Here is a 17610-nt window from a genome sequence, read left to right as displayed (position 1 = left end):
TGATGCTGGGAGGGATTGGGGGCAGGAGGAGAAGGGGACGACAGAGGATGAGATGGCTGGATGGCATCACCAACTCGATGCACATGAGTTTGAGTGAACTCTGGGAGTTGGTGATGGACAGGGAGGCCTGGCGTGCTGCAGTTCATGGGGTCGCAAAGAGTCGGACACGACTGAGCAACTAAACTGAACTGAGGGTTAGTTCTCTGATTGTCTGGGCTCTTGGAGTCAGTCCTCCCACTCCAAACGCTCAGGGCTTGCTCTGTCTCCAAAGACCAGGCTAGGTCCAATCTACCAAGAGGAATTTCACCTGAAACGAAAGGGCCTTTACTTGAGTTCCAAAAGCCAGAGCACAAGAACACAACGTAGGTCTCTGACTCAGCAGAAACTGGGAAGCAGTTATTACCACCAACAAATGCCAAGATAAAGTCACTCCACCTTTGGTCCACCCTGATAAGTCAGCCAGAGACTACCCCTCTGGTCCTGACCACCACTGCTCCAAACCACAGCCACCCAGCACTCTTAGCCACTACACCCCACCAACCAATTCAGAAGCAGGAGACTGTGGAAATGAAAGTGAAGTCGCCCAGTCCTGACTCTTTGCAACCCCATGGACTGAAGCCTACCACGCTCCTCTGTCCATGGGATTTTCCAGGCAAGAGTACTGGAGTGGATTGCCATTTCCTTCTCCAGAGGATTTTCTCGACCCAGGGATCGAACCTGGGTCTCCCACATTGTAGGTAGACGCTTTACCATCTGAGTCACCAGGGGTGACTTTGAGGTGAATGTCAATTGTTAGTGTTTACGGGTTCTGTCTTGACCAGGCATATTTCTTTTTAGTAGAACTTCTGCAGTTTCTGAATTAAATCCTTCAGGTTGGCATTGTATAAATACCTATATTTGTTTGTTAATATTAATAGTAGTAGTAGTACATACCTTGAACAGATGTGCAAAAGCATGATAGTAGTCAAGCAGATATAAGGAAACAACACTTTGAATAAATACCTAGACAGTTTTTTTTTTTTTTTGAGCTTTATTAGAATAAGAAGGTGAAATGTGGACAATACTTTAAATCATATTCTCTCTTGTTTTCTGATTCTAACATGTGTGTATCTGCCATAATTTTGTCTAGCCTTAATGTCTGTGGTTTGTATGATAAATATTTTCTAAGTTAGATGTTTTCCAAGCTGTACACCCATAGACTTTGTGACATTAACTCTCCATTTCCCACCAATACACATGCCATAATAGCAGAGGTTTACTTTAATCATAGGGTTGGCTGTCTGGTTTATGTTTAGGGTATACTGAGAGACACGGAAACACGTTTTTCTGCTGAATGAAATGGTTTACTGTTACAGAAGTACCTGAGACTACTCTAGGTTTGAAGTCTTTTTACCAAAGCATTCATTAAAGACACAATGTCCAAGGTTTTTATTGGGGGACTGGTCACATGGGCACTGTCTACCTAGTATAAACCCAAACTGTAGAATCCCAGAAAGAGAGAGAACATTCAACATAAACCAAATTGTATAAATAATCAAGGTAAAGAGAGTCCCTTTTATCAGTTAGAGCATTGGCGTCCTTTGGAACATACCAAAAATTTCATGTTCCTTGACAGAAGCTGATGTTTCTAATATAGGCCTCCTGTGTATGTTAACTTTTTTCTGCACATTTAACTACTGAGTGGTATGAGTTTTTAGATCTGAGCATGCTATTCCCATTCTTTAAAAGTCTGTCCTCTTTGTACTTTCCTCTAATGTCAAGACGAAAATAGATTCAACTATGATGGAAAGAGACTAAGACATGGGATGGCAAACCTTTGACTGGATTTGCTACCTATTTGTGGAAGTACAGTTTTATTGGAACACAGCCATTTATTTATGTTTTTATCTGTAACTACTTTCAGTCTGCAAAGGCAGAGTTGAATAGTTGCTAAGAGATGACCTTCAGGGCCTAAAATATTTACTGTCTGGTTCTTTGCAGAAAAAGATTCTCTTTATGATAGAGGTAGCACTGCAAATCCACAGTGGAGAGATGGTTTGTTTCTTTTGGGTATCTAGCTGGAAAATGAAGTTGGATCCCTAACTCCTACTGTTCAGCAAAGTGCCAAATGGGTGAAATACCTAAACGTAGATAATGAATAACAATAACAGAAAAACATAGGAAGATTTTTATGTACTCTGTGTGAGGTAGACCTACCTGTCTGGATGTGATAGGAAGTATCATAACCAAATGAAAAAGGAGACAAACTATGAAAAAAAAAAATCAGTTTATAGGCAAAGGGTGAACTTCCTTAATATAAAAAGTATCAAGTCACTCTTTGAACCAGCAACTCTGTTCTAGCAGTTGATCCTGCAGGTGTACTTACACTTGACCAAAATGTCTTACATAAAAATATATTTATTGCAGCATTGCTTTTTGTAGCAAGAAATTGGAAAACTTCAAAGTTTATTAATATAATACTGGTTTGTGTACCATATCTGACTTTGTAATCATAAAAATGAAGTAGTTCTTCATACATTAATGGGGCACAGTCTCTGAAAACTAAATATCTTTGATATTTTTATTTAAGAAACTGAGTACAAATGTCTGCTTCTGGGAACAGGGTGGAGGGTGATTTTTATTCATCATATATATTTTTGTATATTTTGGATTTTGCAGTATCACGTATGTTATTGAAATAATAATTTTCAAAAGTTAATATAAAATATGAATACCCATTCTCCACCCCATATGCTTTAGCATAAACTGAATCTCCTCTCTGCATAAGACATTAGCTACAAACTCATTCAGGTATCCTTTTCCATTTCCCACAGACCAGTTGTTAAAATATTATAGACACACACACACACCATGTTTGGGATTGAAGTAGAAGGTGGTTGGGAGAAAGCAGTGGTGTCAGCAGCCCTCCACCGTCAGGGGCTGCGGAATAGGGAGCTGTGAGCTCATGTGCCTAAATGATTGATTGTTGCCTCCCCCCACCCCCACCCCGCTTCTTAGACTTCAAATCTCAGCCTGAACCATCCCCTGTTCTTAGCCAGTTGAGCCAACGACAGCAGCACCAGACTCAGGCCGTCACTGTTCCTCCTCCTGGGTTGGAGTCCTTTCCTTCCCAGGTGAAGCTCCGAGAGGCAGCACCCAGAGACAGCAGTACCTCCACTGTGAACAAACTTTTGCAACTTCCCAGCATGACTGTCGAAAACATCGCTGTGTCTGCTCACCAACCACAGCCCAAACACATCAAACTCCCTAAGTCTCGGCGAATACCTCCAGCTTCTAAGGTGAGTCTTTTATCAGGAAGTCATAGTGCCAAAGGTGGATGCATTTTAACACTTAGTTCATGGGGTATATTCAAGTACATAGTCTCTTGATTTATGAGCATCGGTCACTTCTGAGTGACTAATGGGTTTGTGCTAAGAGACAGGACTGTCCATTCAAATTACAGATCTTGCTCAGGAAACCTGATGATCTTGTGCGTTTAGGGAAGAGAATCTGGTGTTCTTCTGCACTTACTTAGCTCTGTTCTGTAGAGGTAGGAGTGGTTCCTTGACCAGGCAATGCTTTCATTAGAGGCCCCTCTTCCTCACTCATCCATCACCACAATCCCGTGTCACACCCCCCCCTCCCCTTCCCCCCAACTCCCATCCCCAATCCTAAGAAGCATTTGGTGGAACTGACCATTCCGTTAACTTTTTAATTTTTCTTGGCTCTGTTCCTTTCTCTTTAAAAAAAAAAAAAATCCTATTTCTTTTTCCTGCCTTTCACTCCTTGTTCCTCAGGACTCCCCAAAGGGCCCAGGGAACCCAGTGCTTGTTAGCTCTGCAGACCTTTGGGGCTGGGAATCTCTCACTTCCGTTGCTAACATCATGGTTTTGCTTTTACAGATCCCAGCTTCTGCAGTGGAAATGCCTGGATCAGCAGATGTCACAGGATTAAATGTCCAGTTTGGCGCCTTGGAATTTGGATCAGAACCTTCTCTCTCTGAATTTGGATCATCTGCAAGCAGTGAAAATAGTAGCCAGATTCCCATTAGCTTGTATTCAAAATCTTTAAGGTATACAGTTTCCCACTTCTCTTTCTAGTTTTGATTAACTCCTTTGCAAAGTAAAACACAGTAGAGTCTAAGAAATCACCTAGTGGAGAAAATAAACCCTATAGTGATGGGTTTGTATCACCATCACCAGTGGCTAACTCTAGAATGTGTCTTCCATCCCCCGAAAAAGAAATCCTGTGCCTGTTAGCAGTCATGCCCAGCTTTCCCCCTCACTCCATCCCTTGAAAACCATTAATTTGTCTCCTGATTTGCCTGTTGTGGGATTGCATATAACTAGGAAAATGCAATAAGTGGCCTTTTGTTTCTGACTTCTTTTATTTAGCATAGTGTTTTCAAGGTTCATCCATTTTACAGTGTGTGTGCATTTTCTTTTCCAAATAGTATTTCATTGTGCAGGTACATCACATTTTGTTTATCCAGTCATTAGATATTTGGCTTACATCCACTTTTTGGCTGTTATGAATCATACTGATGTGAAAATTCAGTTAAGTTTTGTGTGCTTTCATTTGCTTTGGAGCTGTACCTGGGAATTGCTGGATCCTTTGATAACTCTTGTATTTAACCATTTGAGGATCTATCAGACTTTCGCCCTAGTGGCTGAAATACATTCCTACCAGTAATCTATGAGGGATTCAGTGTGTATACATCTTTGCTAACACTTATTTTCTTTCAATGGAATATTTTATAAATAGAGGAATCAAGATTCAAGAGGAATCTTGAAATTCTAAAATCTCAAATTTTAGAATTTATTTTACTACATTTTTTACCTTCTAGAGCCAAAATCTGATATTTGCTTGAGTTCCCTTTCTAAGGACAGACTCAGGACATTTAGATTCCTTAAAGTTTCTTAAGAATTCTTAATAATGTCACGCTGCCTATTAGTTAAATTTGTTGTTCAGTTGCTAAGTCGTGTCCAACTCTGCAACCCATGGGCTGCAGTATGCCAGACTTCTTTGTCCTTCACTGTCTCCCAGAGTTTGCTCACATTCATGTCCATTGAATCAGTGATGCTATCTAACCATCTCATCCTCTGCTGCTTCCTTCTTTTGCCTTCAGTCTTTCCCAGCATCAGGGTCTTTTCCAGTGAGTCAGCTTTTTGCATTGGGTGGCCAAAGTATTGGAGCTTCAGCATTAGTCCATGCAATAGAATATTCAGAGTTGATTTCCTTTAGGATTGAATGAATGGTTTGATCTCCTTGCAGTCCAAGGGACTCACAATAGTCTTCAACACCACAGTTCACAAGTATCAATTCTTTGGTGCTCAGTCTTCTTTATGGTCCAACTCTCACATCCATACATGACTACTGGAAAAACCATAGCTTTGACTATATGGATCTTTGTTGGCAGTGATATCTCTGCTTTTAATATGCTGTCTAGGTTTTTCATAGCTTTTCTTCCAAGAAGCACGTATCTTTTAATTTCATGGCTGAAGTCATGGTCTGCAGTGATTTTTAGAACCCAGGAAAAGAAAATCTGCCACTGTTTCCACTTTTCCCCTTTCTGTTTGCCACAAAGTGATGGGACCGGATGCTGTGTCTCTTTGAACGTTCAAAGTTTTTTGAATGTTGAGTTTTGTGCCAGGTTTTTCACTCTCCTTTTTCACTCAAGAGGGTCTTAAGTTCCTCTTCATGTTCTGCCCTTAGGGTGATGTTATCTGCATATCTGAGGTTGTTGATATCTCTCCCAGCAATCTTGATTCCAGCTTGAGCTTTGTCTGACCCGTTGTTTCTCGTGATGTCTTCTGTATATAAGTTAAATTAGCAGGGTGACAGTATATAGTCTTTTGCGTACTCTTCCCAGTTTTGAACTGTCAGTTAAATTAGGTTGCTCTAATTTGGGAGGAGGGATTAATTGTTCTTTTAATCTTCATTTGCATGATATAAATGATGCAGCAGTATAAATTTTATAGTTAGATACGTTTATTTAATTTAAAATATGACGAGATGAAATTGTTCTGCCTCATGAAAACAGTGAAGTGACACAGATTTATGTCTCATGTCTTTTATTCTCTGTAGTGATTCTTTGAATACCTCCCTACCAATGACCAGTGCAGTACAGAACTCCACCTACACAACTTCCGTCATTACCTCGTCCAGTCTGACCAGCTCCTCTTTGAGCTCCACTAGTCCAGTAACAACGTCTTCCTCCTACGACCAGAGTTCTGTGCATAACAGGATCGCATACCAAAGCTCTGTGAGTCCGTCGGAGTCAGCTCCAGGAACCGTCACGGCAAGTGGTCTTTCAGGTTTATTCTTACAGGAGATTCCAGTTGGAGCTCGAGATGTAGTTTGGGAAATTTCCTTTTAGAAAATTTCATTTTAGAAATCGGCTAACCTTTTGAGAGGAATCCATATAGTTTGTGGCCATCTCGTTTGAAACCTGTGTTTCACGCACCTGTACACAGGGATTGTGTGAATGGACCCAGACGCCTGGTATACGGATAGTGTCAGGATACACCCTGAGTTGTGCAGTGGCTTCGGTGGGGTGAGTGGGGACTCTAGTCTAATGTTTCACTGTCTTGTAAGGCAGACATTCAAGCATTACTAGTGAGAGCTACTTTAGAGTGGCGAGAACATGAACATAATAGAAACAGTTGAATTGGCATAGCAGACATTTGGATACATTTTTTTCCCTTAAGTTTCCTTCTAAGATTGTGAGGAAATATTTGCATGTATTGACTTAAGAGTTTTTTCCTCCCTTTCTTTTCCATCTTTCATGTTGGATGTTTTCCTCAAATGTCTGATGAATCCATTGTGCCCACTTAACACTAAAACTGTCTATAGGGGTAGGTTGTTGGACATGGGCTTCAGTGAGGGACAGTGTGGTTGGCCATTTCTGTAGGGGTGGGAGCTCCTTCATCAGCCCTATGGGCCTTTCCTGTTGGGTTTGTTTGGATTCTTCAGGGGCTCTTCTTCCAGTCTCTTCCCTGTAGGACCTATACCTGTCTGTCAGTGTCTTAAAAACCTAGTGTGAAGAGAAGGCTGCCGTTAAATATTCATTGATGAAGTTTAGAGCTTGAGGGAGAAGGTGGAAGGGGGCATTCACCCTGCTGTGCAGAGTTTAAAAAATTCTCTTAACATTTAGCCCTGCCTTGACACCCAGTTCCAAAGTTATGTGATATATATTAGTACTGAGTTGCTTGGTATGGTTCTTGGATATAAGTTGAGCGGTTTTCTGGTTTTCTCAACTACTTGCTTAGGCTTTGGCTTTACCAGGTCAGCTAAGTCAATTACTATCTGGCATCTGCTTTCTACTGTATAAAGTCTTGTTGCTCTCATTTTCCACCTGTATTTCTCTTTCTGGGTTGACACCTTTTTAAAAAGCCATGTATTTTCAATATATATTCTGTAAGAAGTTTATTTTTGTGATTTCCAGCATGGTAACCACTAGCCACATGTGGTAGTTTAAATTAAATATACAATTAAAAGTTCAGCTTCTCCGACACACCACGATTTAAATGTTGTCTGTCTAGATATGGTTGGTCAGTCACTATAGTACACGACCAAGTACAGACAGACAGTATTTCCACTATTGCAAAATATTCTGTTCCCTTGGAAATTGCTGGTCTTTAGTGTGTAAGATATAAATCAGACCATTTCTTTAAATCTCTGTCATCTGCACAACATCTCAGTTCCAGCTCTAACTTGACGTCTTGTTCTTGTCCATATCACTGTTCAACTCATTTCTTGCTCAGCTAATCGAACCAGATTTCTGATCTCTTTTGACCATTTGATGGTATTTTTGTCCCCAGCATGCTTCTGCCTAGAATTTCCTTCATCCCGAATAACGTGGCTTCTTTATTGTGTCAGTTTGTCCATTGCTTGTGAAATTTTTGTTTCTGTTTTTAATAGTTTTAAATTCGAAGTTATTTAATTAATTTAATTTAAATTAATTGTAGTTAATTTACAATGTGTTACTTTCACATGTGCAGCAAAGTGATTCAGTTATATGTATATATTCTTTTTCAGATTCCTTTCCACTGTAGGTTATAAGATATGGAACATAGTTCACTGTGATATATAGTAGGACCTTACTGTTCGAATATTTGTATTTTTTTAAGGTTTATTTATTTATAATTCAAGTATATTGCTTTATAATTTTGTGTTGGTTTCTGCCATATATCAACATGAGTCAGCCTGGGGCTTCCCTGGTGGCTCAGATGGAAAGAATCTGCCTGCAATGCAGGAGACCCACATTCAGTGTCTGGGTCGGGAAGATCCTCTGGAGAAGGGAATGGCAACCCACTCTAGTATTCTTGCCTGGAGAATTCCATGGACAGAGGAGCCTGGAGGGCTACAGTCCATGGGGTTGCAAAGAGTTGGACAGGACTGAACCACTAACACTTTCACTTTTACATACACATGTATCCCCTCCCACTTGAACCTCCCTCCCACCTCCCACCCCATCCCACCCCTCTAGGTTGTCACAGAGCAGCAGTTTGAGCTTCCTGCATCATACAACAAATTCCCAATGGCTGTCTATTTTTACATGTAGTCCAGGGTTTGTATTTTTAAAATGATTTTCTAGGTGAAATGAAGTGTCCCCAAGATGTGATGGCAGCTATTTGATTCATCTTTTCCTCTCTTTTTGTCTAGTGAGTTTTTTTGGCTCTCCGGGTCTTCCTTCCTGCAAGGACTGTATCTGGTTGTGGTGTACCATTTTCTCATGGTAGTTTGTCCTGTTGCAGGGCCTAGGCTCTAAGGCACAGGGACTTCAGTAGTTGTGGCTCTCAGGCTCTAGAGCACAGGCTTAATTAATAGTTGTAGGGTATGGGGTTAGTTGCTCCAAGGCATGTGGGATCTTCCTGGATCAGGGATTGAACCCATGTTTCCTGCATTGATAGGTGGATACTTTACCACTGAGCCACTAGGGAAGCCCTGATACAGTTTTGAGAAGACTTTGTATGTTGGTTTTGTGCTGTCTTGGAGGAATATGCTTGATGTCATGTGTGTATATTTACCGAACAGTGAACCATCGTTGAGAGGGAGGCAGAGCAACAGAACTTTGATTGCTCTCCATGTGCCCTTTATACTGATTTTCCCTTCTCTGAGTCTTTTAGCTCTTGTTTTGCTTTGTTTTTCCCTAGCAGTTCTGTTTTATTGTCTACATTTCTTGTAAATAATCTCAAATTGTTTTAAGAATAAAATGTATGTAGGATTTTATGAAAAGAAAGTGAATTTCTGTTCTGAGATCATCTCCTCAGCTTCCTTGTCCCATCCAGAGCCTGTCTGAGCCCTGCAGGCTCCACTGTCAGTCACTTTTTTTTTTTTTTTCCAATAGTAAGTTTATTTTTTTACTTATTGGCTGTGCTGGGTCTTCCCTGCTGCAGAGGCTTTTCTCTAGTTGTGGCGAGCAGGGGCTATTCTCTAGTTGGGATGCATGGGCTTCTCACTGCAGGCTTCTCTTGTTTCTGAGCACGGGCTTCTGGGCACACAAACTTTAGTAGTTGCCTCCCAGGCTCTAGAGCACTAGCTCAGTAAATGTGGCACACGGGCTTAGTTGCTCTACTGTGTGTGGGGTCTTCCTGGATCGACTCAAACCTGCATCTCCTGCCTTGGCAGGAGTGGCTCTTTACCAGTGAGCCACCAGCGAAGCCCTCAATCTCTCTACCAGGTCTCTACACCCCATCTATGGAAGTAAAGTTTTCTTTGTGAGGATGCCTCCTTCTGTTTGAAAGTTCTGGGAAAGTGCTTCATGGTTAACTCAGACCAACTGAATCATCAAATACGATAATTCCTTGCATGAAAGTTATCTTCGTTATAGTTTGGAAACACTTACTTTCTAGTATGTGGGGTATTCAGGAGACAGAATGTCCATGAGATAGAAAGGCTTGTGGTGACTTCAATATAGTGAGAGTTCCCAAGTCCTGCCTATGGCTTAATAATTTTTAGGACTGTTTCATTGCTTCCTGTGCTTTTGGTCTTATTTTTTATTCTTATTACTTCCTTAAATAACCAGTTTGGTGTAAATAAGGTCAGCTTGCTGGGATTTATTAAGAATTTGTTGTATTGCCTCTCCTTTTCTTAAGAAACAAAATAAAACAGGTCATAGTTCTTTGCTTAATTCATAATCTTCATATGTTTGTGGTTAAATCCCAACCTAGGTTGTCATTCAATGGAGGGTTTACTTACTTTATTTTCTCTTTCTTATAGAATGGACATGGTGGTAGTCGAAGTCAGCAGACAGTAGACAGTAAGTATATGAGCTAACTATCCTTGTTGTGGCTGGTGGAAACCACAGACAGAAAAAGAGCATAGCTGATGTGGTGGGGTAAATGATTGGCCAATGGCTAATTCTGCAAAAGTAGTCCTTTTCCATCTTTTCTGATAGCTGTCTCTGACTCATCATTGGCAACATTTCTTTCAGTTTAGAGCTGAGCTAGAGAGGCCCTGTGACCAGACTGTAGGTGACAGTATTACTAGAAATACATCTACAGCGTGAAGGGGGTCTTGCATCATTCTGCTGTCTTAAGACCGCGTCTCAAGTGTGGAGTGTAGGTTGGATTTAAAATATGCTTTTCTCAGAGGCCCAGATTCCAGGAAGTTTAAGAGGGCTTTCACTTCAGTAATGTGAAAGATGTTTAAAGCAGAAATTGGCATGCTGGTTTAGGAGAGAGAGAAAATGTTGCTCACTACAAATACTTGGGAGAAATGGAGGGAAAGCCCACCAAATCTAGTACAGCTCAGTGATCACTGGAGTTAGTGTACAAAGGGAACACATTAGTTGTTCCCTTTGTTCTTGGCTTGTTTATCAATGATTATGGTCATAATCTAAAATGAAACCGATTTTCATTGATCATTCAGTGAAGCAACTGGATATCTATTGGGTATGGAAGCCAGAAAGACCCTCTTTTTATTTAGAAATTTTTGGGAGTGTGGCTGTGGAAATTTGCCAGACCAGGAATAGGTCTCAGTTGGAATTGAAATGACACATTGATTTACCCAGAGTTGGATTTGGTGTTGAGGGACTGCCAGAGCAACAAATAACGTTGGTACATCTGAGAACACTAGATGTCACAGGAAGTGTGAATTACTCAATCTGTGGTGGAAAGTTTCTTTGGCCCACGTGTGGGGTCGAGAACACACACAGGTTTACTTAGAGATTTTATTTGGAGATTTCAAGTGAGATAATGAGATGTGAGATGTCCATAAAACAGTGTGCATTTTAGATAGGTTTTTATCTCCCATGTGCTCTTCTCCAACCATCTCTCTCTCTCTCTCTCACACACACACACACACACCGTCACACTCACATTCACCACACACTTTCTGTGAACCTGTCATTGATGTGATCCAACACCCAGGGAGGTGAGTTTTGGGCCAGGGACATCTGTGGTGTCTTTATCTGATTTCTGGAAGAACAGGCGCCATTTGGGAAGGCCTGTCAGTGAAAAGCCTCAGGGGTGTGAGGACCACTCTAAGAACTGACCATGCCCAGTGTTGCCCTGTCACTGCTGGTGCTGGCTGTCGAGCTGTCCTCCCTTTCGGAGACTAGCTCACGTCGCCTGGACTCTCAGGGCCTCCCGAAGCAAGGTGCTGCCCCCTCTTAACTGCAAGCACATATCTGAGTTGTATATGTGGATGGCACTAAAACTGAGTCTTCTCTGCAGCTGATTGATCGCATTCTTATTCTTCTGAAAGCCTAATGCATGCATTTATGTGCTCTGAGGTCTGTTCTGTTGAAGTGTGTGCAAAGAAAATGCTCACTTTTGGGAGTAGCTGTGGAGGGCAGGAGTGTCTTCCTCAGGTTTTAGGTGTGTGTGATTCTCCATTGTATGTACCCTGGAGAACTGTGTGTATGAGTATGTATTGTATGTACTGTTCCTCCCCTCTACTGGCAGTGAACTTTCCTGAGGTCAGCCTGCTGTGATACTCATTTGATAGAAGCAGACCTAACCCCTGGGTGGTTCCCCCACCACATGCTCACTGTCCCTTGTGTTCACGCTGTGACCGTATTTGTCAGTCTCTGAGCCTCTTTCCGTGTCTGGGTGTAGCTCAGGGTCAGATTCCTTTAGTCGGGAGGATTTGACCCCCACATCGGGGCTGTGTGTGATGGTAAAGATGTATCCCCCTCCTCGCCTGGGGCCTGTGTTCCAACCATCCTTCGCACCATCACCGCAGCCCGGGCAGGGCCCGCCTGCAGCCTGCTCACGCACTGTCCCCCGGGGCGTCACTGTGTATGTCACAGCCCAGCCAACCTGTCACAAAACATTGAGCATTTCTCCGATACTCACGGTTGGTTCTGGAGCTAAACTGATCTGTTTCTTACAGCTACTTCATCCGTTCCAGCTCCAAAGACAACAGACCCTCCTTCTGCCCTCCCATCTGTGGCCTCCTTGCCCAGCACCACCTCCTGCGCTCCGCTTCTGCCCCCTGCATCCCAGCACACTGCCACTCTGCCTTCCCTGTCCCAGCCTGGGGACCTGTCCAGCAGTCCCCTCTCTCAGCTCAGCAGGTACGGGGACAACAGGGACCCAGAGTCCGAGGCACCAAGGCCAAGTCCTGAAGCTTCTGGACGGCTGTGTCCAGGGACATAGCCCACACTTGCCCCTGCCTGTCGTCCTGGCCTTTCGCAGTAATGCTGTGTGGCGGGGGTGGGGTCTCAGGCGCCCGGTGTGAAAGTCTTGCCGCCTGTAACGCCTCTGCTGTCACACAGCCCTGGGTCTTTGGGAATGGGGTGGGGCCAGAGGGTCGCTTCTGCTCCTCTTTAGCCCTCAGGAGGGGACCCCGTGCCTCAGCCCTGCCCCACATTCTGGGCCCCATCACTGTGATGTGGGGTGAAAGTGCCGGGGGATTTCTGAGCAGGTCTCTTGTGTGGCACTTGCTGTGGGTTCAAAGATGAGTGGTCAACACAGGCATGGGAGGACCGGACTGGTGGGTCCTCACCTACCTTCTGAGCAGAATTCTCCTCTTGCCTCATGCAGCCTGGAGCAGAAGCCAGGCTTCTTGAATTCTACGTTTGATGGGCATTCAAGCTCCAGCGTGTGGGGCCGACGTAGGAACTTTCTTCCCACACACACAGATTTAAGGGGGTCTCCAAGGCTGGCTGTTCTTAGTACAATCCTGTTCTTACCATTTACAGTCTCAGAGCAGATGGTTAGAGCTGCCTGAAGCGGGCTCTGTAGGTTCCCAGGGAAGGATGTCCTGGATCCTCATGGCGAGTGAGCAAGCCTTTAGGTCATTTCTAACCACAGAACACCTGTCCGAGGTGATGCAGAATGAAGGGTGTCCAGCCAGGCCTTCCCATGGGGGGATAAGGCGAGCTCGTGGATAGCCTGCCTGGCCAAGTGGCCCCTGGTACAGAGGGCCGTGGTGGACACGTGGTGCCGTCTTGTCTTCCAGCTCCCTCTCCAGCCACCAGAGCAGCCTCGCCTCCACGCACATGCCGCTCTCCGCCAGCACATCCCACACAGTAAGTGTTCCTGCTCCCCCACCCACTCCCTCCTTAGCTGGCTTGGGGCCTAGGCTTGGGCAGGGTGGGGGGAGGCTGTGGTTTGTGAATCCGAATATCCGGATACTCTAATCATTTGGCTGTGATGTCTCATCTAGGTTCATGGTTTGAACGGATAATTTCCTAGGCCCCACGGAGGACATGTGGTTCATGCCTCTGTGGTGAAATCAGTTCTCCAGACCTGATACGATGGGCAGGGCTGTTGGGTGGTGAATTTGTTTCCCAGAATTCACTATTCATTCTAGGAGACCTTTCTGCCTGGCAGGGTTGGTTTTATTTTCTGGGACTTCTTTGCAAGCTTTTTAGAGGAAAGTTGACTTGTTGCTAACTTCTGCTTGGCACCTATTGCATGTCATGCCCGACTCTCTGTGACCCCGTGGACTGGGCTGTGCTAAAAGTCCAGTTTTATCAAGAGCAATGCTTCTGGAGAACACTCTGGTACTTTGTGAAGTCCATTGTAGAGAGAGTGTGTGAAGGGAAAGGAAGAGTCTTTGAGACGGACAGATGGTCCAGCCAGTGTTACCGCATCCAGTGTGTGTGGTCATGGGGCCTTCACTCCCGCCAGCTCAGGCCGTCTTCTCCAGCTCAGGGGTGGGGGCTTTGGGAAGGTCCTGTTGCAGAAGCATGTGTGGAGCGTAGAGAGGCAAGAATAGAAGTGCGGGCAGGGTGCCAGCTGGGGAGGTCCCGATGTGTTGAAGGGTGACCCTAGATCGTGGTTACGGAAGTCTCGGCATCTAAGCTTGAAGCTGGGAGCATGGTCTCGGGGCTCAGTCTACACTGTGGGATGAGGCAGCGTAGGGGGTGGAGACAGTTCCAAAAGCTGGGAGAGATTGGAACATGGAAGGAAAGGCTCCAGGAAAGAACCAAGTGCCCCCTCCCAGGAGACAGCAGGCTTCCACAAGGTGGGAGTAGGTGGTCTTCAAGCAGGGAGGGAAGTTTTGGGCCCAGGTGAATGGGGGAGTTGGGAAATTGGCAAATTAGTTTCTTCTGAAGAAGACGTCAAATCTTTTGCCATAGAATGAAGTGGTGGAAAAGGTTCAGTCCTGTCTTTCATCAGTATCTGGCCAACATTGTGGCATCCCTATTCTAGCTTAAGTGAAATCGGTTTATACGTAATTCTTTGCTTGAAACACACAGATCACTGTCTTCCTAGCAGAGATTGGTGTGACTGTCTCTGTCCTTGGAGTAAGCTGCCTGCCCACCACCTATGCCTTGTGTTTGGCCAGTGGGTGCCCTGCGATGTCCCCTTTGTGAGCCCTGGAGCGCTGGCCTCCCATCCTGGGCGCTGTTGCTCTCGTGGTCCGCTGCACCCTGTCTTGGCAGGAACTGTGTCATACGGTCCCAGTGGCCGCCACCAGAACTGCCTCGTGCAGTTGCTAAGGTGGTCACTGAGTCACAGGACTCAGTAACAAAAGACGTAAAAGACACACACTGAAAAGCTTTTGTCTCTTTTCTGCTTGGCTTTGCCCCTTTTCCTATTATTTTCTTGATCTTCTAGACTTTGTTTTCTTAACCTGTCAAATGCGTACACGGTCATTTTCCTTTCTGCTCTTTTCCTTGTCCTGTAATGTAAATAGGAACATTCTATACAGTTCCCTATATCTTTCCCCCTCACTCAACAGTGTATCTTTAGGAGGTTTCTGTGTTGGATCAGAGTTCTTTGTTCTTTTTTCACAGCTCTGCTGCATTGGATTATTTAGTAGTCCTCCTCTGATGGAACTTGAGGGCCATTTTCAGTTTTGATATCCCAGAAATATTGCGGGTTTGGTTCTAGACCACTGCTATAAAGTGAATAATGTGGGAGAGTCGGTCGCAGAAATCTTTTGATTTTTTTAGTGCATAGAAGTTTTGTTCACACTCTAGTCTATTATGTGTGCAATAACATTATGTCCAAAAAATACAACATATTCATCTTTTTTTCCTTCTGCCTTGCTGCAGTAACATTACGTCTAAAAAATACAACATATTTTTCTTTTTCACTCACTGATCCTGTGGCATGCAAGATCTTAATTCCCCAACCAGAAATCCAACCCATGACCCCTGCAGTGGAAGCATGGGGGTTTTCACCAGCAGACTGCCAGGGAAGTCCCCCAATATAAGTATCTTAGTTAGTAAATACATTAGCTAAAAATGCCGGCTATCACCTGAGCCTTCGAGCAGGTTGTAATCTTTTTGCATTTGTAACGTCAGAGGTCACTGATCATCATAACAAATATTATGAAAAGTTTTGAAATATTGTGAGAATTACTAAAATGTGACACAGAGACGAAAAGTAAGCCAGCACTGTTGGAAAATTGGCACCAATAGACCTGCTTGACCCCCCAGTTGCCTTGGACCTTCACTTTGTAGGAAACGCAGTATCTGCAAAGCACAAGAACGAGAGACGGAGCTGTGCAGACAGTGGTGTACAGCCTTCTGCACACGCTGTGTCTGCAGGATAGACTCCGGGGTGGAATTGCAGGCATCTGTCATGTTACACACATGGCTCTGCGTAGTGATTTCAGCCCACGTACCTCTCATTGGCAAACAGTGACGTGTCTTCTTTCTCCACTGCCTCCTAAAATGATGTTACCAAATATTTGTATTTTTCTAATGTGTTAATAGAAGAATGACCTGTCAGTATAGTGTTTAACTGAAAGAGCTTGAACATCTATTTTATACATTGGTAAACCATTACATTTCCTTTTGGCTGAGATGTTTACATTTTTCTGTCCAGTCTGTGGTATTTATTTCTATAGTTGGGAGACTAGTAAGTAGCCCTTTGTGATGGGAAGTGCAAATATTTTTCCTAGGTTTGTTGTTTTAGAAATCGTTCTGACTTTTAAATAGTCAGGTATATCATAATCTGTTAGAGCCAGGTCTCTCCCACTTTGTAAAGGATCTCGTCTTTTCTCCTGCCCCTCGTGATCTGTGGAAGGTGTGGTCAGCTGTGCTCTCCTGGGCCCATCTGGAGAGCTGAGTGACGGCCCCATTACATGGACTAAGCGGGCCAGCAGCTTGTCTTCTTCACGGATTCGAGAGGTGGAAGGGCAGATTCAGGGACCCTTTCAGGGCCCACTCAAGGCAGGAGAGGCTCTCTGGATGACTCCTGAGTGCCTATGGATTCCCCCCACTCCCCACACTGCCAGTGTTTTTTTTTTAATCCTGTGGTTGAAAGGTTGGGTGGCCAGTGACATCACAGTGCAGTGGTCAGACCTGTTTCTGACTCTGGCTGGTGTCCTTGGGTGGATGCTGGGCTCTGTGCAGGGGATCGTGAAGTGTGGGTAGTGGGCAGCCTCAGCCCCACTCTGGGCCCTTCTCTGGCTGGTCTGTCTCTCCATCTCAGTAGAAGGGGCAGAAGTCCTGGGGAGCCCCAGGAGACCAGAATTTTCGGAGTCTGCACTTGCTGAACCGGATCTGGTTGCTAGTGCCTGGGCGGGCAGGGCAGCCTGTGGGGCTGGGGCCTGCACAGTCGTCTGGGCCCTGGAAGACAGTGCATGGTGTCCCTTCTCCTGGTCTTTCCTGTTCTTCAGCTTGGCGTCAGTTTCCCGGCTTCTTTGTGGTGCACACGTTCAGTCTTACAGAACCTTTTCTTCTGTCTTCGGCCCTCACTTTGCCCAACCAGGTGTATCTCGTCTAGCCTCCTCTCAACCCTCGAAACCCTTTTTGCCACCTTGGTACTGGCAGCTGGGTGGGGCCCTTGGCTCTCAGGCTCTTCAAAGCTTTCGCTGGGCTTTGCCCTTCTTTCCTTGGTGGCTCTTCTCGGGCAGGCCTAGGGCCGGGCCATGCCCTTCCTGGTGTAGACCCTGAGGACCTACAGAATATCCTCACATGCTGGAGCAAAGGCCACCTGCGGCTTCAGGTCAGAGGTGCCCAGGAGGCCTTGCCTTGGGCTGGGCTGCCGTGGCCCGGGCTCCACCCTCCTGTTTTATGAGGTGGGTTTTCACCTCCTATTGAGATTCTCTGTGTTCATCTATAAACTAAGGTTTACTTGAGGTTTCTGTGCCTGTTTCAGTTACCAGAGCATGAGCAACTTGAGCGATTTTTAGGAGGATTTTTGGTCATAAATCTCAGTTGTGGTGGTCAGATACTCAGCTGACCAGTTGTGTCCCCATGGCTTCAGTGAGGGG

At 44.6% G+C, this 17610-nt stretch overlaps 1 protein-coding gene across 8 annotated transcripts in view; it reads left to right on the top strand.

Moving 5' to 3' along the window:
* Nucleotides 1-17610, top strand: part of UBAP2 (ubiquitin associated protein 2) — a 119256-nt gene that overhangs the window by 95517 nt on the left and 6129 nt on the right. For 7 of the 8 annotated variants that reach the window (XM_059888979.1, XM_024995517.2, XM_024995518.2 and 4 more), the window contains 6 exons: nucleotides 2998-3278; nucleotides 3882-4051; nucleotides 6067-6280; nucleotides 10204-10243; nucleotides 12322-12505; nucleotides 13393-13462. In XM_059888979.1, the coding sequence (XP_059744962.1) occupies nucleotides 2998-3278; nucleotides 3882-4051; nucleotides 6067-6280; nucleotides 10204-10243; nucleotides 12322-12505; nucleotides 13393-13462 (959 nt within the window). Of the gene's footprint in view, nucleotides 1-2997; nucleotides 3279-3881; nucleotides 4052-6066; nucleotides 6281-10198; nucleotides 10244-12321; nucleotides 12506-13392; nucleotides 13463-17610 lie in introns of those variants that run through there. The other variant, XM_059888980.1, reaches the window with a different exon arrangement.

This window comes from Bos taurus, chromosome 8, assembly GCF_002263795.3.
Source record: "Bos taurus isolate L1 Dominette 01449 registration number 42190680 breed Hereford chromosome 8, ARS-UCD2.0, whole genome shotgun sequence".
In the NCBI taxonomy this organism is placed as follows: Eukaryota; Metazoa; Chordata; class Mammalia; order Artiodactyla; family Bovidae; genus Bos; species Bos taurus.
Note: the sequence above shows the minus strand (reverse complement) of the source record. Positions and strands in the feature narration are given on the sequence as shown.